The sequence below is a fragment of the Leguminivora glycinivorella genome, chromosome 21 (assembly GCF_023078275.1).
Source record: "Leguminivora glycinivorella isolate SPB_JAAS2020 chromosome 21, LegGlyc_1.1, whole genome shotgun sequence".
Taxonomy (NCBI): Eukaryota; Metazoa; Arthropoda; class Insecta; order Lepidoptera; family Tortricidae; genus Leguminivora; species Leguminivora glycinivorella.
The window spans coordinates 13,909,047-13,934,270 of NC_062991.1; the positions used below are offsets into that span (position 1 = coordinate 13,909,047).

Consider the following 25,224-nt stretch of genomic DNA (forward strand, 5'->3'; position numbering starts at 1 on the left):
GAATAGCCTACAGTTCAATTCTTCGCCTTTGTTACAGGCCCCACTCTGTATTATAATAACGGATTTTAATGTTGGTGTTCATATGATTTTGCTTACCGTACGTGTCTACGGATAGCGTCAGCATGAGTAGGCCCCAGATGTTCCGCGGCGCGTTGAGCTGAAGTAAGAACAGAGCGAAGAGCTCTCTCACCACTGCTGTTGCGTAAAGCGTCAGGGTCCTGAATAAACACAAAATGAATCAGCACTTTTAGAGGACACGGTAGCGAAAATGCTAAAATGGAAGATTATCGATTATCGATATATAAGATTTATCGAAAAAAAATTGTCCATTAAGAACAACTCAGTCAAAAGATATTTCAAAAAAATCTTTAAAATCGAGGTTCCGCTCTTGACTCTTTCCTCCTTCAAAACTTAATCAATCGGACGAAATTTGAGAATCGGAATAACAATGAAATAATCTATTTCGGATCGTTTAGCTTTTTTGGTTAATTGTTACCAATCTTGAGTATCACACCTTTTTTGCGCCACAATGAAAAAGGCCGTTTTGGACATTTTTGATTGGCTCTAGAATCTTTAAAAAGCAGAATATCAAAAAAATCAAAACGGTTCGACACAGATAAAAATAATAACAATCTGTGTTGAAAAAATCATTGCTCTATCTTCAAAAACCAGGGAGGAAATAGTCGAGAGCGTTTGTATGGAGAATTGACCCCTACCGTATCGTCTTAAGTTCAAATATTATAAATGGTGACGCATTCCATAGACAGTTTTTATTCGCACCTCTAACAAATTAGAGGTGTCTTAAATGGTGCGTAATAGAGATGCACCGAATATTCGGTTACTATTCGGTATGCAGCCTATTCGGCCCTTATTTTAATATTCGGCCGGCCGGATGTGCTATTTTTGATTGAATGATTTTGGAGTAAACAAATTAAATGTAAAAAAAAAACAATTACGATTATAATACTTACAATCATAGCCCTTTATTATTAAAAAAAATAAACATTTAAACAAAAACGGACTCCGCGCTAAATTCACTACGAAACAAGTCAAAACCTGCACGACGCACCCGCTCCCTGCTTAAATTGTAGCTATTGTAGGTAAAATTCCGCTGTCCGAATATTCGGCGGCCGGATACCGATTATTCGGCCGATGGTTAGGCCGAATATTCGGTATCCGGTATCCGGCCAAACAACTATTCGTTGCATCTCTAGTGCGTAACCAATATTTGGCCAAAACCGACGTAGGTGTATGCTGAGGCTTAGCCCAAATGATAAACGCTGGTGGCCTAGCGGTAAGTGCGTTTTCACATCATCCCATCCGATATCGGATGTCGGACCTATATCCCATATATTTACGCCGCCATCTTAGATATGTTCCTTTGAAATCCTTCCTACATCTGATATCGGATCGGATAATGTGAAAACGCACTAAGAACGTGAGACTTTCAATCCGTGTCTGCGGGTTCGAAATGTTCGAATCCCCGCTCGTACCAATGAGTTTTTGGTACATATGTGCGGAATGTCATTTGATGTTTGCCAGTCGCTTTTCGATTAATGAAAACATCGTGAGGAAACCGGACTAATCCCAATAAGACCTAGTTACCCTTTGGGTTGCAAGGTCAGATGGCAGTCGCTTTCGTGAGACTAGTGTCTATGCCATATCTTGGGATCAGTTGTAAAAGCGGACTGCCGGGGATAGCGCAAGGAGGATGACGATTCGACCGTAATAAATTTTACAATATAAATTACGCAGTCTTTTATCTGGGCTTGCAGAGCCTTCAGGACGGCAATTTATACACCTGTAGAACTTTAGCACATTTTTAGGTTGTTATTAAGATATTAACTGTTAACAAGGAACTATACACCGTGTTTTTTTTTTGTTTTCCGTTAAATTCGACACGTCGTTAGGTTCGTTATGAGAAACCACCCTCTATATCACTTTTAGTTAAATTCGCCAAAACATTTTTTCATCGTTTTCATGCATAACAAATGAATTAATTAGTGTGAGAGACTCTTAAAAATAATATTCAAGTTAGTGTCAAGTGATTGACGGCACATGTCAAAACAAATAACATTAGGAAGTGGTAAAGGCTGTCGTCACACACGTGTTCCGTAATTGTTTTTTATTTTTTTAATAACCGAATAACCGTAAGAGTTAAGACGCTAGTTTCTTAGAGAAATTTATTGTATTGGATCTAAAGAACCTTCCCTTAAAGTTAACGGAATTCAATAAAAACAGGGTGTATAAATGGGCTTACTCTTGACCACAGACTAGCCAAAGACAAAGACGTGGCCTACGATAGAGTGAGCTCGCCCAGAAGATGCCTGTTCACCCTTGATTTGACTCACATTGAGGAATTCGTGGGCGCCAGCCATCTTGCCATGTATCTGGGCTTGCAGAGCCTTCAAGACGGCAATGTTGTCCTTCTCTCCACCATCCTCTACATATGATGTCAACTGTAGAACTCTGAAAAGAATAGCACATTATTAGGTTGTCATTAAGATATTAACTGTTAACAAAGAACTATACAAAATAAACGCTGGTGGCCTAGCGGTAAGAGCGAGCGACTTTCGATACGGAGGTCGCGGGTTCGAACCCCGGCTCGTATCAATGAGTTTTTCGGAACTTCTGTGCGAAATGTCATTTGATATTTGCCAGTCGCTTTTCGGTGAAGAAAAACATCGTGAGAGGAAACCGGACTAATTCCAATAAAGCCTAGTTACCTTTCGGGTTGGAAGGAACTTTTTGAGAAACAATGTTTAAAAACTGTGTTTCAAAAAAAGATGAACCTTTAGAATATGACGAATTAATAATTGAAAAAGAAAGAATTAATACATACATACAATCACGCCTGTATCCCATAAAGGGGTAGGCAGAACACATGAAACTACTAAAGCTTTAGTGCCACTCTTGGCAAATAAGGGGTTGAAAGAAAACGAAACTGTGACATTGCAGTGACAGGTTGCCAGCCTCTCGCCTACGCCACAATTTAACCCATATCCCATAGTCGCCTTCTACGACACCCACGGGAAGAAAGGGAGTGGTGAAATTCTTAACCCGTCACCACACAGGACCAAGAAAGAATTAATAATTGGAAGAATTCGAAAAATTTCTCAGTCTAGCAGACCTAAAGGTCTCGGTCTTCTAATTTTAGTAGAATTGCTATCAAACCGAATCTAGTTTAATTTACCTGATGATTTCATGGATTTCATCAGCCATCCTTTGGGCGAGATAGTTTCTGTTCTCAGCCGCCTCTTCAATACCTTTGCCACCTGTCAAAAAACGAAGTACATTCTTAGATAAGACTAACAAAAATCAAATACATAGTACTAATTTCAATTGATATGGAAAAACCGATACCTTATTCTCGAAAGCCCAAGATCCTACATATAGATACGAGTATAGTACTTCAATCCGATGAAATAGAGTAGAAGATTTTTTTCATACAATTTTCAAACAAAACCTAATTTTAACTATAAAACTCCCTTGAGACTCAAACATACTTAAAAATATGTTATTACTGTTTGTAATTATTTTTAGTTAAGGTTTTTTTTTTGACATGTATTTATGTTTAGATTGACTAATCAATATAATTGGCTTTTAATAATATTTTAATAATTTTAAAGGTTGGGTCGCTACTCTTGAGAAAGATCCTCGAAAATGGATCGAAACATCGACTTAACACGTGAGTAACCCGCTAAAAATATTTTTAAAAACCCAATTTTACAAATGTTCTAACATCAGTAGCTTTTGTTTTTTTTTTTTGGTCGGGCATGGTCATGACTAGGCTTGGGACTTTTGGATGCTCGCTATGGTTCTGGCATCCGCAGAGTCGCCATTATGTTAAAAAAATTTTTTCGAAGTCAAAGTCAAAGCCTGTAAATAAAATATCTAACAACAATATCTCTATCCAATCTAACAACAAGCTATATTCACCACAGTTTTTTTGATGGGATACACTTTTAATATGGTTAGCAATAAATACTTTTTTTACGGCTTTGAAATGAACATCACATAAAGAGCAAAATATACTAGACTTTTCTTCATCATATTTTAATTCCTGATACGGCTCTAACCAGGATTTAATTTCGCAAGTCGTAAAATTATTCATTTTAAAATTTTGTTACAAATTGCGTAAACGATATTTCATCTGAACTGACAACTTATTACTCAAGTGTTTTTATTTTTATTTGAAATAGATGTCAGTAGTCTGTCAAACAAAACACAAGTATCAAAGAGGATGCATAGTAAAGTAAATCGTAGGTACGTATATAGTATATATTATGCATATCGCGTCAACTGTGAACTTCGACACGTGTGTGTAATAGATTTGTGATAAAATTAATTGCATATTGTTAAAGGTATACGTATAGATCATGACATCTAACATGTTTTATTTCCAGGCTTTGACTTTGACTTCGAAAAAGTTTTTTTAACATAATGGCGACTCTGCGGATGCCAAAACCATATGATAGCGAGCATCCAAAAGTCCCAAGCCTAGTCATGACGTAATAGCAATTATGAATGTCATGCCATGATTTATGTGTGTAAATTTGCGAACTTACGACTTCAAATTCTTCAAATTTGTCGAGTAGATTGGTATAGTGGCCATACGCTGTTTGCCACTGTTTGTTATTAGAACTAGAACAAAATGTACCTTCAGTAAGAATGTGTATGTATATCTTCATGGAGCAGATGAGCACTGGAGCCAACTGCTTAACGCTTTCAAGGCACCGCGCTAACGTTTCCGCGTGCGGGGGGTGGGTTAGTTCCGCTGCGCGAGCCGCTACCTAAGGACAAACATACATTAGTATCAATTAATACACCGTGTTTTTTTTTCGTTACATTCGACATGTCTTTAGGTTCGTTATCAGGAACCACACTGTATATTACTTTTAGTTAAATTCGCAAAAAAAAGTTTTTTATCGTTTTCAAACATAATAAATGAATTAATTTGTGTGAGAGATCCTTAAGAATAATATTCAAGTTAGTGTCAAGTGATTGACGGCACAATATGTCAAAACAAATAACATTGGGAAGTGGTAAAGGCTGTTAAACACGTGTTCAATAATTATTTTTATTTTTTTAATAACTCGATAACCGTAAGAGTTAAGACGCTAGTTTCTTAGAGAAATTAATTGTATTTGATCTAAAGAACCATCCCTTAAAGTTAATAGGATTCAATAAAAACAGGGTGTATAGCTAGGGAAACAAAAAATAAAGCTCGTCTAAGTTTATACATACATTCCAGCAAAATAAAGTGAGATTATGTCATTAAATGTTATAAGTAATATTTTAATAAAAGCATTAGGTAGATAATGACAGATATTGTTTGATCAAATGTAATCAACATTCATTCAAATTGCAGTAGTAAGATCATGAAAGTTATTAGAAAGTATAATCATAGTAGGTATTAGTCAGTTCAATATTGCGATAGCTAGAGTTCAAATTCTGCTTTAAAATTTTAACAAAATATTCATACAACTTGCAAGTGAAATATTAGCTTACAAAATAGTATGCTGAAATCGCAAACCTCTTTACTCCATGTAAAGGAAATGAAGGGATTTAAGACTTGACAAAAATAAAATTAGGCCACGTCTTTGCCTTTGGCTAGTCTGTAGCCAAGAGTAAGCCCATTTATAATTGCAAACCATTCCATATTTACCTCTCTCGCAGCTCTTGACAGCGCCGGTGAGATGTCCCTCAGGAATTGCACCAAATCTTCCATAGTATCTATTACTTCTGCCACGCCGAGGTAATCTAGCACCTATGGACACATAAGGTTCTAATTAATATGATGAAACAACAACTGTATCACAAAAAGGAGGAAGCTAGAATTTATTGATTTAAACTAACACGATATGCACTCATAGTTTTAAAACTAAACGGACTTAAGACGATACGGTAGGGGTCAATTCTCCATACAAATGCTCTCGACTATTTCCTCCCTGGTTTTTGAAGATAGAGGAATGATTTTTTCAACACAGATTGTTATTATTTTTATCTGTGTCGGACCGTTTTGATTTTTTTGATATTCTGCATTTGAAAGACTCTAGAGCGAATCAAAAATTTCCAAAAACGGCCTTTTTCATTGTGGCGCAAAAAAAGGTGTGATACTCAAGATTGGGAACAATTAACCAAAAAAGCGAAACGGTCCGACATAAATTATTTTATTGTTATTCAGATTCTCAAGTTTCGTTCCGATTGATTAAGTTTTGAAGGAGGAAAGAGTCGAGAGCGGAACCTCGATTTTAAAGATTTTTTTGAAATATCTTTTGACTGAGTTGTTCTTAATGGACAATTTTTTTTCGATAAATCTAGTTAATAACACTTGTATATTTATCTAAAATTCCCAAGTTGAAAGGGGGGCTCCTTTCCATTTTAGCATTTTCGCTACCGTATCCTCTTAACCACTGGATCGAGCTCCATAGTCCCAAAATTCTATCAACGGAACGTCTGTTCTACAGCAGAAAAGTACGTGAAGCGATTGAAATTAGAAAGCATCGAAATTTCAACCAGAATGAGGGGCAGGGAATTTCTTCTTCGTGGAATCCAGTGATTAGCAAATGTAAGCGTGAAAAAACACCTAGGGATACACCGGCTGATATGGTGAGTGTTGTGTGTAGGCAAAGTGACAACCCTAGCGCAAAAGTGAATAATCAAGAACAAGTGCGGGTAGTTCGGCTAGAAGATGTTGATGAAAAAATATAAAAAAAATCAAAACGGTCCGACACAGATAAAAGTAATAATAATATGTGTTGAAAAAATCATTGCTCTATCTTCAAAAACCAAGGAGGAAATAGTCGAGAGCGTTTGTATGGAGAACTGACCCCTCCTGTATCGTCTTAAGTCCCGTTTACTTTTAAAATTAGAAAAGCTAGAATTTCCCAAAAGTGTGTACTTACAGTCAACCAATTGGAACCTTATAAATCAGATTGTAAGAAATCTCTTACTGCTTGTCATTTTGACATGGTTGTAGAGTGGCCTAGAGTTCCAATTGGTTGAGTGTACATAAGTAAGAGACAGAGACAAATAGACAATGAGTGTGTGAATATTCGCAGAATTCCTATATAAACGTGCAGCGTAAATATGTCATGGTTGATGGTACCTTTTTGCATTCCTTCACGATCTTCCTGACCTCAGACTCATCGAAGCAGAGGAGAAGAGCCGATGTGCCTTGAAGGATCCCTCTAGAACCTTCTATCAGCTTTTTCCTGTAATAATATATTTATGTAGCCATCCATATTTACTCTCCCCTGATACATAAAGATGTTTGCGCCAATGTTTGTGGCATCGTAAATCTGAATGGTTCGATTTCGATGAAATTTTAAGTCATAAGGATTTTTTAGCGGCGGTGGTACCAGTATCTTGATATAATAGATGGTGATACCATTTAACAGGGTGTCCACTACTAAACCCAAAAAAAATTCCCTGACTTTTCCCTGACTTTCCATGACCATTTAAGAAAATTTCCCTGACCAAATTTTCATTCAACTATTACCACTTTTGCTTAGAGTTGTAAAAAAACGGTTTTTTTTCTGTCTTGAAAAAAAAACCTGAAAAAAAATAAGTTTTTACCATACCTCAAAAAGGAAAAACGGAATCCTTATAGGATCACTCGTGCGTCTGTCACAGATTTTTTTTTTTCTGGAATATGTTTGTTTTCTGGGAAATATTAAAATTTGCAAGGCAATTCATACTTTTATACCTACGGTTTTTTTTATCTTTATGTTAACTATCAAACTTTAATTTCTGGTTTTATAAAACTATAATTAACGAAATCTGTAGTTGGTAGTTATCGCCATTTACTTTTGGCTATACCAGTGCACTCTATCAGAGTAGAGCGAGTTTGAGTTTCGGCGCCCTTGGGTAATCTACGCTAGAAAAAAAAATCGCGAGCGCAGCGAGCGCGAATTTTTTCCCCCTTTTATACGTCCCTGGGGCTGATAGTAGTTATTATGTACATAACATAGGAAACAAAATGGAGTACCTAGTCTATCAGAGCAGAGTAGTTATGTGCAAGTTGCGGAAACTTTCCAAAAAAATCTTAAATTTCATGAAACTTTCACTAAAAATAAAGGGAATAAAAATTGATGAAATGGAAAATACTAAACGCGAGCGAAGCGAGCGCGAAATTTTTTCTTTGTTTTCAGCGTCGGGATGCCCATTTAGGTGTTTTGCCACTACATGCCTTTAGGTTTCCCAGTGTTTTGAAGCTCTCTCATCGTCACGCTTATTTTTATTTTATTTTATTTATTAAGGTTTACCAACGATTGTTGACAACGATACATTAAATCTGTACAAGCTAAAACATGTAAAGGCATGGTGTCACAAGTGTCACAACCACTTAAAGGTAAACACGGCGTGCGTAACAAAAAAAGAATAAACAACTATAAAACTAGCTTAAAATTAACTATACTTATGTGTTCCACAAGGGGGCAAAGCTGTTGTTCAACCGTACGCGCCAATATTGATATATGAGCAAGCGATGGTGTCCAAGCACGCAGTGTAAACAAACTGCGCCACCGAGTGAAACACAACATTTTTCACAACACCAACACAAGGAAAATATTAACTGTAAAACATGAAACTAACTCAAGTTTGTTAATGTAATTTAACATGCTTATAGCTTTGCCATTCGTTGTTGAAGTATCAAGAAAGCCTTTACCAATCGGTCTGGTGAAAAATTATATTCTACGAAAATTACTACGAACAGATTTCAAGTATTTACTTAATGGGTCACAGTGCATATCCACCATGTCGGAACAACCATTCGCAATTTTACAAAATCTGCAAATTGGAGAGTTAGTGCCTGAAACTGATCTTCTAAGTGGAGCATAAAGAGGGGTTATAGCGTTACGAGGGAAACGAGATGGGGCACGGAAATTCAACAGTGTAAGTAGTTGTGGACAATCTATCTTGTGATTAACCAATTTGTGCAGAAATGTTGCGTCCAGTAGCGTCCTACGATCTTCTAGGGAATCCATCTTGAAATGTTGCAGCCTAACTTGATAAGATATTAATCTTTTAGTTAGGACACGTGCATGAAAAGCTAAGTGACGAGTAAACCTTTTTTGAATACGCTCTAACCTCAACGAATGTGTAGCATAATGCGGCCGCCTGACTACGCTGCAGTATTCTAAAATACTCCTGACCAGACTATTATATAGTAATATTTTGGTTGTACTGCGTTTAAAGGACCTAGTGCTTCTCATGACAAAACCTAAAGTCTTAGATGCCGGGCTCTTAACGATATTTTCTATGTGGGGTATAAACGTTAATTTGCTGTCGAATAAAACTCCAAGATCACGAACATTTTCTACTTCACCTAGTTTAATACCGTTTATATAATAGTACGATTTTATTATGTTTTGTTTTCATGTAAATTTAATATGGATGCATTTTTTTATATTCATGTGCATTAGATTCTTATTCTTATTATCCTCCTATGCTCCTTTGACTCATACAAAATTGCGCCTCTATGTGACATTATGCGCCATTGGCTTTATGAGGAACTCCGCTTTGGATTGTCGGATAGATACTTAGAATTTGGACTGCGACGTAACTTTGTCTTTGTCGTTTTCACATCGCCCTAACAAAAGCAAATTATGAATGTTGTATATGGTGACATTGTGGTGCAACTTTCCAGTTAATCTGAATCACAATAACTGAATTTATTCCCGACCCCCTTCGCCATTTTGGAATATGTGGGTAGGGCACGCAATGTAAAAAAAATCTGGATTTTTCCGCATTTACGATTTTGGGCCGGATAAATTAAGGTCAGCTAGAGCATGAAGATATCTCTGACATCTCTCATTAGCAATCACTGGGATGGGAGGCCAGGTACTATACTTGTAATGAAAAGTCTAAAGTGACAATTTTAAGTTGCCTTAAAATCACTACCGGGAATCGATCTTTGCTGTCATGGATGTGGTCAACCCAAGAAATCATATTATTTTTTAAATACTTTTTGATTTCTTTTCTTGGTGCCAAGTTTTTCCCTAACCTCCAAATCATTTCCCTGACTTTCCCTGACTTTCCATGACCACTATGAGCTTCCCTGACTTTTCCCTGACTTTCCCTGATTTTCCAGAAAGTGGACAACCTGTTTAAAGATTGTCAGTATTTTACCCAAAATATTGTAAGGCCATTGTTGGCTAAAAATGGCTTTTTTGACAGATATCAAACCATTTTTGATTTGAGTGACAGTCTGACAGTATTACATAGTTACAGTATTACGTAGTCCCTAGTTATAGATAGATAGTGATATTTTCAAAAGAGGTAAAAGAAAAAGCTTTGCGACATATGTTTAATTTTAAAAATCTTTCGCTTGCTCAGTATTAAAATCCATATAAAACAAATAAATCAATCAATCGATCAATTATTTATTCGTGATAACTACACCCTAACCCGAGGGTCAGCGCTGGTCTTCCGTCGGGACCATTTTGTTGGTCACGAACGCAGCTGTATGACGCGGACCTGTGACACAGTGAACGCAGCGCAAAGATAAAAAGTAAACGCAGCGGCGAGCGCCATCTTGTTGCCGCTAAGACGTCATGTAAATAAATATTACCTTGCGGGCCCTGAGTAAGGGTCGGCTCGTAGCATATCAGAAGCCTGTTGGAGAAGTGTGGCAGCACCTTCCACTCTTCTTAAGGCACCCGGCATATCGTGTCTGAGGATCGCATCGTCTGAAGACTCGATGGTTTCGTGGCCCACCTGGATGATAAGAAAATTATAATTAGTATAACCAAAGAGGATCGAGTATTATAGAGAGTTACTGTCAAAGTAAAATGTGCAATCACAGTGCATAGACTCCCATCTCTCGACACAGGCTTAAAGGCGCACATGAACAGCCGACATTGAATTCTATTGCACCGCGCGAAGGTCGTCACCACTGCATGGGCATGGGCACTGCATGTACTTGTAGCGCGGCGATTGATTCGCGGAGAGAGCCATCCCAGGTCTTAGGCAAATTGTCACTTCCACCCCCCCTGGAGCATGTACGTACAGCCCTCACAAGTGTGTCGCTTAACTTCAAACGTGGGTAAATCCATTCTGCTTTAAGGTTGAATATATAAAAATATAATATGATCCGAAAGATAATCAACCTTATAGCAGAATGGATTTACCCAGTTTTGAAGTTAAGCGACACAAGTTCATTTAATACATATTATTAGCTTTTCTTACCTTGACAAGATTATTGACAGCGAGCGACACGGCCTGCACTGGCCGCGCCAGATCCGGCATAGCATTACCATCTTCAGCCTCTTCGTGTAGGATCACCAGTCGCGAGACCTGGAAAAAAATAGCAGTATTAAACCAGGTATCGCAATATATGTAGAAGCTTACTGAAACGCCACACTTTGTCTGTTACCACAAGGAGAACATTTGCTTGTATCTTTATATAAGTAACCGGTCAAAAAGTCATTTTACGGCCATCGTCAAAGTAAGACGTTTTGCTGGAAAATGGCACATATGATTCTCAAGGTCTGAACTGAAATGGCAACCATAGATCCACTAATCAATCAATCCAGCGAGAAAAGTATCTACCAATCTTATCTACGTCGAATCAGTTCGTGTGTATGTGATTTCTTAATTTTCTTAAAGCATCCTTTACAATTTTAAAATACGGGCATTCTCAAAATTTGGGACACCCCAATGAGCGTAATTTGTTAACAAAAATTAACTCGCTGTCAGTTTTGTGACGACAATTAAGCATAAAATCAGTCTAAAAATTTACTTTTTTCACATTCTGAATGTAGATTACATTCTGAATGTAGATTATCGCTTACTTAAAGTTTATGTAATTAACACAAAAACCATATTTTTATGGAAATGTCATGCTTAATTGGACGTAGTTACGCAGAATCGTTCCAAACCACATGAAATTGTCATTAAGTTTTGGACCTTGTATGAAAAACAAAAGTCTTTCATTTCAATGGCAATTTCAGATGGATTGGAACGTTTCTGTATAAGTGCGTCCAATTATCGTCACAATACTGACAGCGAGTTAATTTTTGTTAACAACTTACGCTAATTGGGGGGTCACAAATTCAGAAAATGCTCATACCCTATCACCTACTATAAATAAAATATGTCAAATGTGCCAACTAGGTAAGTAATGCAGAAATAATACTCGACAGATTTAGCTACCGAAGAGTTCCTCTATCCGTCCTGCTTTATAAACTTTATACTTACATAGTTCATTCGTGCAACAAACACAAGACAATATTACAATCAACAACCGCTCTTATATACTGCCAAACATTCAATTTAGTGAACATACCTACCCAAAGAAACGTATAGCTAGAGATATACTTAATTAAAGACATTAAACCGGACCCAAAAACACCAGTATAAAACCCTAAATACTTGAAAGGAAATGTTGAAACAACAGATACTTAGCATACAACGCAGACATCTCAAGTCTTAAGCTTTCACTTGCCTTATCAGTTCACCAGATAACAACGTTTTACTTATTCTTGCAGTGTACCAAAAACATGTCTATAGACTAAAAACTACTCTATAAGATGGTATTAAACTCTTAAATCGATTGACACGTTTATAATTTATAAATAAAACATGCCGGTCAAACAAAATTTTACTCTATATTACTCAACAGCAAAGAGGATCAAGTATTATAGAGAATTACTGTCAAAGTAAAATATGTAATCACATTGCATAGACTGCCATCTCTCGACACAGCTGTCTATACGGAGTTACATATGTCTTTGCTCAACAGTGAGCACCTAAACTGAGGTGTTCCTGGCCCATTTTTTTCAAAGTTGTCCACCCCACTTTTTTTGTAACATGGTTATTTTTTACGCGATTAAAACTCAGAATCGCGAGCTCTTTCGATCCTGATAGGAGAAAAAAAATGTCCCAAGATTTCCATACATTTTTTCGAACCTTCCATTCCGTTACCGCCATACAAAATGTATGAAAAAACGGTAACGGAATAGGAAAAAACCTTGGGACACTTTTTTCTCCTATTAGACTTGAAAGAGCTCGCGATTCTGAGTGGAAACCACATAAAAATTTCCAAATCCAAAAACAAGTGGGGTGGACAACTTTGAAAAAAACCGGCCAAGAGCGTGTCGGGCCACGCTCAGTGTAGGGTTCCGTAGTTTTCCGTATTTTTCTCACAAACTACTGAACTTATCAAGTTCAAAACAATTTTCCTAGAAAGTCTTTATAAAGTTCTACTTTTGTGATTTTTTTCATATTTTTTAAACATACCGTTCAAAAGTTAGAGGGGGGGGGCGCACTTTTTTTTCCTTTAGGAGCGATTATTTCCGAAAATACTAATATTATCAAAAAACCATCTTAGTAAACCCTTATTCATTTTTAAATACCTATCCAACAATATATCACATGTTGGGGTTGGAATGAAAAAAAATATCAGCCCCCACTTTACATGTAGGGGGGGTACCCTAATAAAACATTTTTTCCAGTTTTTATTTTTGCACTTTGTTGGCGTGATTGAAATACATACTGGTACCAAATTTCAGCTTTCTAGTGCTAACGGTTACTGAGATTATCCGCGGACGGACGGACGGACGGACAGACAGACATGGCGAAACTGTAAGGGTTCCTAGTTGACTACGGAACTCTAAAAATGGCCGTCCTGTTCACTGGTGCTGCCCACATACCTATATTGTGAGCTAATCTAAAGCAAGCAGTCAGTTCTGTCTGATTTCATTTCACTATTTAAAATAGCATTCGTAGTCTGGATCCATTCCTTTTCACCTTACTCATATAGAGTAAAAACTACTTTTTCATCACACCCGCACTTTAAATGTGATATTGCACGCAGGCGGAGCGTGAGTTATAGAAAAATCGTTCTCCCAAGGGAATAATGAAATTTCTTGTACCGTAATTAACTTTTTTACATCTATTTACATATTTTTTAGGGTTCCGTAGTCAACTAGGAACCCTTATAGTTTCGCCATGTCTGTCTGTCTGTCCGTCCGTCCGTCCGTCCGTCCGTCCGTCCGTCCGTCCGTCCGTCCGTCCGTCCGTCCGTCCGTCCGTCCGTCCGTCCGTCCGTCCGTGCGTCCGTCCGTCCGCGGATAATCTCAGTAACCGTTAGTACTAGAAAGCTGAAATTTGGTACCAATATGTATATCAATCACGCCAACAAAGTGCAAAAATAAAAAATGGAAAAAAATTTTTTTTTAGGGTACCCCCCCCTACATGTAAAGTGGGGGCTGATATTTTTTTCATTCCAACCCCAACGTGTGATATATTGTTGGATAGGTATTTGAAAATGAATAAGGGTTTACTAAGATCGTTTATTGATAATATTAATATTTTCGGAAATAATCGCCCCTAAAGGAAAAAAAAGTGCGTCCCCCCCCTCTAACTTTTGAACCATATGTTTAAAAAATATGAAAAAAATCACAAAAGTAGAACTTTATAAAGACTTTCTAGGAAAATTATTTTGAACTTGATAGGTTCAGTAGTTTTTGAGAAAAATCCGGAAAACTACGGAACCCTACACTGAGCGTGGCCCGACACGCTCTTGGCCGGTTTTTTACATTGTGAGTGTGATGAAAAACATTGTGTGAATACCGGGGAGTATGAATATTACCTTCCTCCCCTTGTTGCACAATGTACTATAAACTTACGCTCAGGATGTTCTTAGCCACCCATTCAAGCTGGATTCAACTTTATTATATTTGTTGCTAAAGTTTAAAAGAGTTTGTTTAAAAAAAGCGAAGCTTTGAAAAGTGCTTGTGGTACATTTAAGTGAAAGTAACCGCATGGAGTTGAGATCTCGTACTTTGATATGATTCCTTATACTCGAGTATTCTGAGACAGAAATGTCAGTAAGGTCAGCAACATAATGACCTCATTTGAGTAAATATGTTTCTGTTTCACCGTGCGCTATATGCCGTACTAAGCTACGGATATATAAAACCGTCATACAGTCTATCCTGCCAGACAAGTATGGTCGCGCGATAAATGATAAAACATCTGGCCGTCCCTATCGCACTTACAAATAGTGCCATAGGGACAGCCCGATGTTTTATCTTGATTTGCTGACCTTACTAACATTTCTGACGGCTGTGAGGATTGGTCACTAACACTGAAAGAGGAAAGTCAGCTCCTGGTAGCGGAGAGGATAATTTTTCGCAAGATCCTGGGACCTATTATTAAGAGAGACGATGGCACCTGGAGGATCAGGAAAAATGCCGAGATCGAGGAGTTAGTGACCTGACCCAATATCATCGGCGAAACGGAAGCCCACGGACTTCGCTGGTTCGGTCATTTGCTTAGAAAGAATGGGAAACGATCGAGTAGTCAAGACTCAAGAGATCGTTCTTGGGTCGACTGGGTGGTGGCCTGATGGCGGATCGACCCAGGTATCGCTGGGAGGACAGTGTGGCGGCGGATCTGCGTCGGCTTTAAGTCAGTCACTGGCAAGAGGCTGCGCAGGACCGGGACAGGTGACGATCTCTCATTTCAGAGGCTTCATTTAGTTAGTATGCTAGAGATGATACAAAGTAAAATGTAAATCACCATTTTCAAATATTTGTAAATGTGTTTGTTTTTTCTTTTTATCCAATTAAGACTTCATACAAGTGATTTTCAAAAAAACCTACTAATCGTTTTATTTTTCGGACCGAGCATTATTCATTTAAAAGACTTAGTAACATATGCGTAACCATAAAACCTTTATGGTCTGGTCAACAATCAATAGACATTGTTTTAAATTGCTCCTATTTTATATTCTCGTCATGATGTTGCAAGAACATAAACAGGCTATTAAATATATTAAATATAATGTATGTCACAAATATAGGTCTTCAATGAATAGGTTAGTAATAAGGACAAACTCAATGATATTTACATATATTTATTAGATCCATTCATTTCTGACTAATTGATTTCTGGAATTGTAACAATGTTTCTAATAAATTCTGATGACATATTATTTCAGATGAAGGCTATAAAGCCAATAAATAATAACAATAAAAGTTAACGAAATATAGTGTAAGTGAAGTGGGCGGGTAGTGTTGGGCAATCTGGCGGTCGCGGGTTCGAACCCCGGCTCGTTCCTACCAATGAGTTTTTCGGAACGTATATGCAAAATGTCATTTAAAATTTTCCAGTCGCTTTTCGGTCAAGGAGAACATCGTAAGGAAACCGCACTGTATCTGACCTTCCAACCCGAAGGAACAAGATGGTTTCCTCACGATGTTTTCCTTCACCGAAAAGCTTCCGCAAAACTCATTCGTGCGAGCCGGGGTCCGAACCCGCGACCTCCGGAACGAAAGTCGCACGTACTTACCGCTAGGCTACCAGCGCTTATTCAATTATAATTATACTTAGCTACAGCTTCAACAAACTTATGAATGAACGCCTACACGTCAGTACATATAAGGCCGCTCAGCCGCTCCTAATCGGACGGTTCATTTACACATTTTTTGTGTGCACGCTTTAAATGGTTGGGAGAATTGCAGTCAAAAAGCGGTGGTCAGAAGGCAGCGGGTAGCGATAAGAATTTAATATTTGAATTGAAGATTTACTGTAGATATCTCTTCACTTCGTATTATTAAATTGGACTATATGAACTCTTTCTCAAATATGTCAAAAATTGATAATGGAAAAACGCAAGAACACAATTCGGCAACGATAAATAACTTTACCAACGGCTTATAGCATTAAGTCCGCCTTGTGTACAATTGTATTTTCTTTGTGAAATAAAGATTAAATAAATAAATAAACTGTAAATACTTATATGAATCAGGTCAGGCACAATTTAATCATATTCTTAGCAGCCTAGTTTCAAGTCCAAACATTTAGCTTGTGCACAAATAGCTAAAATTCACAGAAAAAGATGCACTATTGCTCGGCTCAATGCTTCTCGGTCTATTCGCTACAATAGAGATGACAGAATAGAATAGAATAGAATACAATTTTATTCCTCGCATGAATGGAGCTTCTCGGTGTCTGTGACATCGCTCACAATATAGATGATATTAGAGAGAGCACCCAGTTCTCTCACTATTTACTATATGGACTAAAATGGAGTTGGGCGGGAGATGTTGCTAGGCAGAGTGATAGCAGGTGGACTAAAATGTTAACGGAATGGTGGCCGCATACAAATGTAATAAATGCCTGGCATCCGTTTGCTCGTTGGGTCGACGACATCCGGAAAATAGCGGGTCACAACTGGATGGATGAGACTAGCCCAGGTCCGGGTGACATGGCGTACTAGAAGAGAGGCCTATGCTCAGCAGTGGGCGATAAAGGGCTGATATGATTATGATGACTATATGGGCTAATGGGCTCTGAGCTACCTAAATCGCTATTGGCTCATCGCTGCCAGTTAGACGCCAGCCTTGTCAATAACTTTAAATGAATGAGTCAGGTCAGTTGAGTACTCTTGCTTTCAATGGCTGCCTGTTTCAACGCCAAGGCACGTTTCATGTTCATACGAGTTACTGTTTTCGCAACTGAGTGTGCATTTTCTCATGATTAATATTCATATGTATATTTAAAACGAAATCCTATATCACAGGTGTGTATTTCGCGGAAGATTTTGAAAAAGACGTTCTGTTTTTGAACCTTTTTTTAGACGAAACAAAAACTTGCCACTTGCCTATTCCATTTTTTTTATCATAAATGGGTTTACTCTTGGCCACAGGATAGAGTAAGCTCGCCCAGAAGATGCCTTACTCTATCTCTATCGCGCTTGCGTATTGGCGCGACAGAGCCAGCGGCGTATCGCTTTCGTTTGGCGTCGGAGAAATGCCATTCGGCTACGGGGCCAGGGTGGCTAGCCGAATGGCACACGCTCACGGATAGAGATAAGCGCTTGCGCCCAGAAGATGCTTTCGTTTGGCGTCGGCCCCATTCGGCTACGGGGCCAGGCCCCATAGCCGAATGGCATTTCTACGACGCGAAACGAAAACGAAACGCCGCGAAAGGTAGTCTGCTCTGTCACGCCAATACGCAAGAGCGATAGAGATAGGTATCCACAAGCGTTTCGTGAGCGTTTGTGCCATTCGGCTACGCACCCTGATCACCCTTGATTTGAACATTCAAATCGTCCTTACACCCTGACGGGTGCTGCCTCTGCGTGCGTCTCATGACACTGGCAAGGGCAGCATCCGCTCTTACATTTCATTGAAATAGCGTCAAAATAGCCTCTACGTGTTGTTCGGCTTAGCGCACGCCTCCCAAAGGTCCCGAATACCATATGGTTTCCGTGATTGAAAAGAAATTAATATGAATATCTAGATAATTTGTTATCATTTTATTAGCTCGAAGAACAAAACACAACTTCACCAATAAAAACAGTAAAATTTATCACCTTCATATCTCCAATCCACCCTTTTACAACCCCTTTTCGTACAAGACAATCTTCATTAATGGCACAAAGGCGAGGCAGGGCGCGGCGGGTAGCGGGTTCATTTCCCGCCCGTAATGGCATGACATTTGGTTCCGCCGCAGTTAGGGGGTTAAATAAGCTATGCTGACTTGTCTATACAATGATAGTCCAACACAGACCAACCCCTATAGACATCCATTACAAGACGACTCGCGGTCACCAGCCTTACTTGTATATGCCATGATATAAGCGCGGGCGCTCGCCGTGCCTGATCAGTAGCGACCAAGTAACCGACCCGAAAGCAGCGCGTGTTTTTCGCAATAAAAAAATTGAAAAAGGGTATTTTGATGCCTTAAAGATGTCCACCTGTATTGTGAAATGGTGTGGAAAGGTAATAACAAGCTCAAATTTAAAAACGGACGGCATTACATTCCACAAATAAGTCATATTTATAATTTATTCAGAGCCGGCATAGGTCAACTTACACTGGCTACTTACGCGACAGTAGAGGGACAGTCATACTTCAGTCCCTTTTCATCTGGCGCGACTGCCCGCCGTCCTTGAAACGACCAATCGCAGCGCGCTAAACACATTCCCCTCCCGCTCCTCGCGCCCCAAGCACTGGTGATTTGTACCGCGCACAAAATTTACAATATTCGTACTCTATAGGAGGTTCTCTGTGTAGTCCAATAACGGCTACTGCGACATCGAATAACCTAACCACAAAATTAAAATTCTGTATAAAAACCCCCGACATAGTGGACCGATTTTCATGAAACATGGCTAATAACACTCCCGACTAATTCAGCTTTCCAACAAAAAAACTAAATCTAAATCGGTTCATCCGTTCGGGAGCTACAATGCCACAAACAGACAGACAGACACGTCAAACTTATAACACCTCGTCGTTTTTGCGTCAGGGTGTAACGGACCACACAGTCCTCGGTTCAAATCATAAGATATATCTATAATAATTATGCTTAGAAACAAATGCATACAGAGATAAAAACTTAAAAATTGCAAATAAATAAAACGAAAACAACTTACATACAAAATGGAATTCCAACAAATTAAAAATAGAAATTCTCGGAATTAAATCCGGCACAATAGGCGTTTTAGGCACAATAGGCGTTTTAGGCACAACTGGCACATCCGGCACATTAGGCACTATTTGCCATTTAACAACACAGCGCATGCGTTAAAATCGGGACAATAAAACTCAGAGCGCAGCGTCAGAGAGGATCATTCGGCTAGGGAACGTTGAGGAGCTCACTTCAGAAGAATAGGTGGAGTCATTCGACTAGGGAGCATTGAAGGGAACACATCAGGAGTTTAAGAAGGAAGCGGACTTGAGGCACGAGCATTGAGAGGTTGGAGACTGGCGAGAAGGTATCTTGGTAAAATAGACTTGAAGACTACAAGTAAGTGACCAGATTGTTTATTTTAAATGTGTTTATATTTGTAATTTTAGATTAGTGCTATTATCTGAAGGTGATAATTTTAATATTGGTACTTATTCATTTCATATGAACAAGATATTCATGAATGTTATATTTATGTGGTAATTATTTAAAGACGTACAAATTTCAATTTATTTATTACATACAATTAACTCTAACGGTTAATTTGGAATATTATTAATTAAAATTGAGATCTGAGTATCTCTAATATGACTACTACATGAAACAAAATAGATACATAAAATATTACACATAATTACTTTATGTACATACACATTCTATTAGCTAGAATCTCCTTGGGTGTTTAGAAGGATTTCCATACTATTGTCTCATTCCTAAGTAAGATAATTTGCTATTTCAATGAAAGTAGGATTAATATCTTTATTTATTGTTCTTAACATGTAAACTTTATTAGAGTTAAAGGATAACTTGTGGGAATTATTACTAATACTAAATACTAGGGAGGCATAGGACATCTATGGATGTTAGGATCCTGTCGCTATCAAGGAGAATCATTGATATAAAAATAAGATTGTTCACAAAAGTTGAATCATTGACACTGGCCTCGAGATTGGCAGACTTTGGAATCATCATTCCATTTTCATAATATGGTTAACGATATCGTTGTCTGGGAGATCAAACAATTCTAGCATTGACTAGTGAAACACGATGTCAAGCAATGGACCACTATACTCGGAACGTGGGAAATTGCACGCATATAGAATTTATATTTTGAGATCTTGGACAACCTTCGATGGCTATGGCCGAACCAAAATATATATATATGGGATGGCGTGTGAGTCTGGGGTTTTGTCGTTCGAAAGGCTAGATCAATGAAGTATTTGTCTTAGTATCAAAAGAAGGTCAATGAATAGGCCCAATAAAGGGTATCAAAATAGATATTCTGTTTCCTTGATAGACCAGGGGTAGGCAGAGCAGTTTCTATCCTGACGGTAGAGGACTAGGTTGCAGAAACATCCCAAAACATATAAAATTATACTGGGATTAAAGGGTCCTTGATTAAATATTTGATATCTACTACTATGGTAGTACATTTTTAAGTAGTGCAAAGACACTTTACATCAGTTTACTTTTGTTCTAAGGATCCCATTTGTTCAATGTTTGATAAAACATAAATTGAATCAGCAACCTGGTTTGTCCAAATGCTCGAGCGAGGTCCTTATAATAGGCTATGTTATATTATACACCTATTATTCCTACGTATAAGGGACTCGTGGGTCGGAAACAATTAACCCCATTTTAAATAATGTCTTGTATATATTTTTAATATATTTCCTGTATTTATATTCCTTACACAATTTTACCTATCTCGCACACTCTTATCTCAACGCACTAAATTCTTTCACAAATGTCGTTCTCTCTGCTTATTATACCTCAAGTGAATATATTACTGCCTTAGTTTTATCAACTTAAATTTACCCCTAATAGCAAGTTCCTAAAGGTAAAAAGAATCTGGATTGCTATGCACAACTACGGGGTCCTACCACTTACTAGACGATCACAGTATTTGTTTTAATGGCCAATTTTTAATAGTGTATTGTTTTAATTAGGACTAACAATTTGGACTTAAGTTAGGTAATTTAGGGTGTATTTAATTAAGGGGTAGCGGGGTGTTATAAAGTGGAGACCGTGACCGCAGGATGTAATAGACCCTAAATATGTCCAATTGTTAGCATATTCAAGTGACATGTTGTCACAAAGTGTTGCTGTGAATGAGATATCCTTTTTGGGAACTTGCTATCCTTCATGCTGAAACTTTATTTTAATTTTGTATCATTCGTCTATTCTTATTAACCACTGCGTAATAGTCTAAGGGGCAATCAAGCTATTGATAGTTTTCTAAGATACGTTTCATTTTGAAGTATGTTTTGTAAGTTTAAGGTCACTAACCTGGATTTTTAAACAAAGTTATAATCCGATATTGAAACAGAAACATTGCACTTTGCACAACACATTTCACTCACTTTAGACATAGCTGTGTAATTTTAAAACCATTGTAGGCTTATCACTTATCTAATTAGATTTTTATTTCACTTTAATTCACTATTCAAAGAACTAATGACAGATTGCGCTTCTAGCATAAACTAAACTTATAAACGTTACCCGTTACGAACTTAGGACGCGGCTTTATACGATAATTGGAATCGCGTGTGCACATGGTATTGTATGTAAACAATAACATAATTATCGATCAACAACGTGCGTACAGACTGATAAGAGATAACACGTGCAGAAAACTGTCATCGACTAGGGACACCGGGGATCAAGAATATTATATACCATGGATATTGCGTGCCGAACATTACGTTGAAGCCAGAAAATTTGACCTTGAATTACGTCACGCCGGTCTTGCATCTCTTTCTTTAGGGTGTCCATGATTAAGCATACATTAGGGATATCCCGCGGAATTTGACGTATTACGTTTATACGACTGATTAATTTTGTAACTTATTAAATTCAAATCCGATCAATCGTTTTATCACGAAAGTGAACATCCATCCTCACAAACTCAAAAAGTAAGGTACATTAGGGCAATTCCGAAAGTCGTCTAATTAGGAAAGTCGCATAGAAATCACCATTATTTCCGTCATATCAAGATTCCCCTTTCGGAATTATCTGAACATTTCTGTCATTCGGAATTACTCTAATGCACCTTACTAATTTGTCAACCGCCAATAAGGTCCATTTCTATACCACTCTGCAGTTACTTTGCCTTACGCCACAAAATACGGTACAGTTTTTACCAGTGGTAAACTACTGGGATTTTTTTTTCAGAACCGTTCCAGAATAAGAGCGTGGTGAGTGTTGCAACACGAGGCTTAAAATATAACTTTTCTTTTACTGACACCTGTATTTATTAAAAAATGTTTCAGTCACTTTAAACTATCACAATAATATTTTGGTAGTAACTACTGGGAAAACTAATCCCAGTAGCTATCAACCCCGGTGTGGTAATTAACAATGTGGGGAAAATCCCAGTAGTTAGGACAGGTAAAAACTTGGTGGTAACTAGTGGGAATAGCCACAAAAATATAAGGGAAGTATTTGTCAATGGGGAAATAATGAAATACTAGGACGTTTTAAAACAGTATCTTTATTTTTAAGCGCCGCCCCAAATCTCAAGGAAGGTGGTTCTCAATTCGTACGTATTTCAATTCTCTTCGCATGTATATATGTATATATATGTATCTCAATTTAATGTTTATGCCACGATATCTCCGTCGTTACTGGACCGATTTTTAAAATTTCTTTCTGTGTCATAATCTTCAGGCTTAAAGTGCAAATCTGCAAATTGTCGAACGCTCTGAAACATTTCCTTTTATCGGTACAATCGACAGCCAACGCTGCCTCCTTCCTTCATCTTTTGGAACACTGAAAAGTTTAATATTATTCATGTTAATTGTAAAGACATAAACAATAAAGTTGGTATTATTATACTGTGATATGAACTATGAACATAGAAACCGTACCAAGTTGATAGATTTAGCTCCATTCAATAAGAGTAAATACCATGCAAGAAAAAGATTGGTCACCCTAGTCGTAAAACCACACATAGCATTATTTTTCTTTAAAGGTCATATTTATCGTTCTAAACCTATTCGTGGGAATTTTGATATAATTTGAGACAATGAAAACAATATAATGATAAGAACTAATCAAGATTACAAGCAAAATAGCAGAAAATTTATTGCCAGCGAGGTTTATGAACATTTTGGTAAAATAAGTACTTACTTGTGAAATTTTACGTCGGATTTCGGTTTCCATTTACTTCCACAATGGTTCACTATGCAATACATAGCGCAGAACTTAAGTAAATCGTCGAAAAACGTTTATTTCGCAAAATAAATATCTGAATCGGTGAATGACTTTTGACAATTCTGACATATCGGGCATATTTTTTTATTATTAGTGTTCCCATAGTACGCAGGAGGTAAATACCGGAGAAATAAGGTTTTTGATTGAGTTTTTTTTCGTATAATACAAAGAAAAGTAAGTCAATTTGATTGAAGAATGTTTTATACGTTTTTTTTAGTAACTAATCTGGCAATACATCACAGTGTCGGAAAGAGATAGAACATAGGAGTAAAGGTGAATGAACCTGGCTTCAACTCATTGGTCGGCACGCAAAATCCATGGTATATAATATTCTTGCCGGGGATAAAAGAAAGTATTTGAGGCTATTGTAAAAATGTCAAACCAGCTGTCAATGAAACAATTCAATTGGAATGGCAAATTTAGAAAAGTTATTCGTTTCTAGCTAATATTTATTCTGTTGCGATAATCAAGAGATTATAGCAAAAATAAAACCTCAATGGTATCAGTTATATTTATCTACTGGGAAAGTTTTGTACTAAAACAAATTAGTCGTTACTGAAAGCAATTACACACAGATCGACTGTCTTGTGGTAATTTTGTGTCGAGGGTTCTTTAAAACGATATCATGGAAGATTATAAATACTTAGATACGTATAAATAATTTAAAATTAAAAGGTTCTACATGTTTTATGATAAAAGAAACTTTTACTGTTTAGTGAATCAAGATTTTCCGTTCTGTTGGTTATAATATATCTGCCAGTCTCACTAAATTAAGTAGAAATAAGCAAGGAAATACTGCTAGTATTTTAGATACTTTGCTCTGTGGGCCTCTGTAGGAATTGATTTCTAACTAGATTTGGCATGTAGTATGTATATATGTCATGTACAAGTTGCTAGTATTGGCATGTTCTTTTAAGAAACAGAATAAGCTAAATTAATGACAGTATGCGATACACAGACTTGATTAAGTACATTTTGTCAAAATCTATTCTTCATGTGTCAACAGTGTCGCATATCATGGTAGATGTCACTTTGACAGCAAGACAATATCATGTTCACTCTTACCTCACTATCGTCTCGCCCCTTTTCCGTGTTATCAATGATTAGTGATAAGCTGTTATCAGCTACAGAAAAACTAGGAAATAAAATGATGATTGATCTAGAGAAGCGTTAAGCTGTGAAATATCTATTGTAGCTGTGATTATACTGACAAATAGAGGTTGTTTAATCTTAAGTTGTCAATAGGGAAACTCATTGATCTGATTTTGATTTATCTTTAAATGAGATTAACAATAAAATAAATAATAGTATTCATAATTATAGGGAAACGAGTAGCAATTAGCACGTCTCATACTTACTAACAACTAAGGATTAGTTGTATTCCACTGAAGTGTGAACAAATTATAATTACTTGAAAGAGACAAACATTCAAGTAGCTTATTGACAAGAATGTCAAGAACATACAATCTAGAATTTAAGCATAGTTCTTAAGTACTCAAGTAAGGAGTTAGGCACACCATTCATTAACCTCAGGCAAGTTTATAGCTAGGAATATTTTTATTGACAGTCAGTCTGAGT

The 25,224-nt window shown here is 37.4% G+C and overlaps 1 protein-coding gene across 1 annotated transcript in view; it reads right to left on the reverse strand.

The window, feature by feature from the left end:
* LOC125237399 (vinculin) overlaps positions 1 to 25,224 on the reverse strand; it is a 90,584-nt gene that overhangs the window by 30,840 nt on the left and 34,520 nt on the right. Inside the window, 8 exon segments of the mRNA XM_048144438.1 lie at positions 97 to 218; positions 2,352 to 2,469; positions 3,194 to 3,275; positions 4,661 to 4,793; positions 5,669 to 5,770; positions 7,112 to 7,217; positions 10,577 to 10,722; positions 11,194 to 11,301. Of these exon segments, the coding sequence (XP_048000395.1) occupies positions 97 to 218; positions 2,352 to 2,469; positions 3,194 to 3,275; positions 4,661 to 4,793; positions 5,669 to 5,770; positions 7,112 to 7,217; positions 10,577 to 10,722; positions 11,194 to 11,301 (917 nt within the window).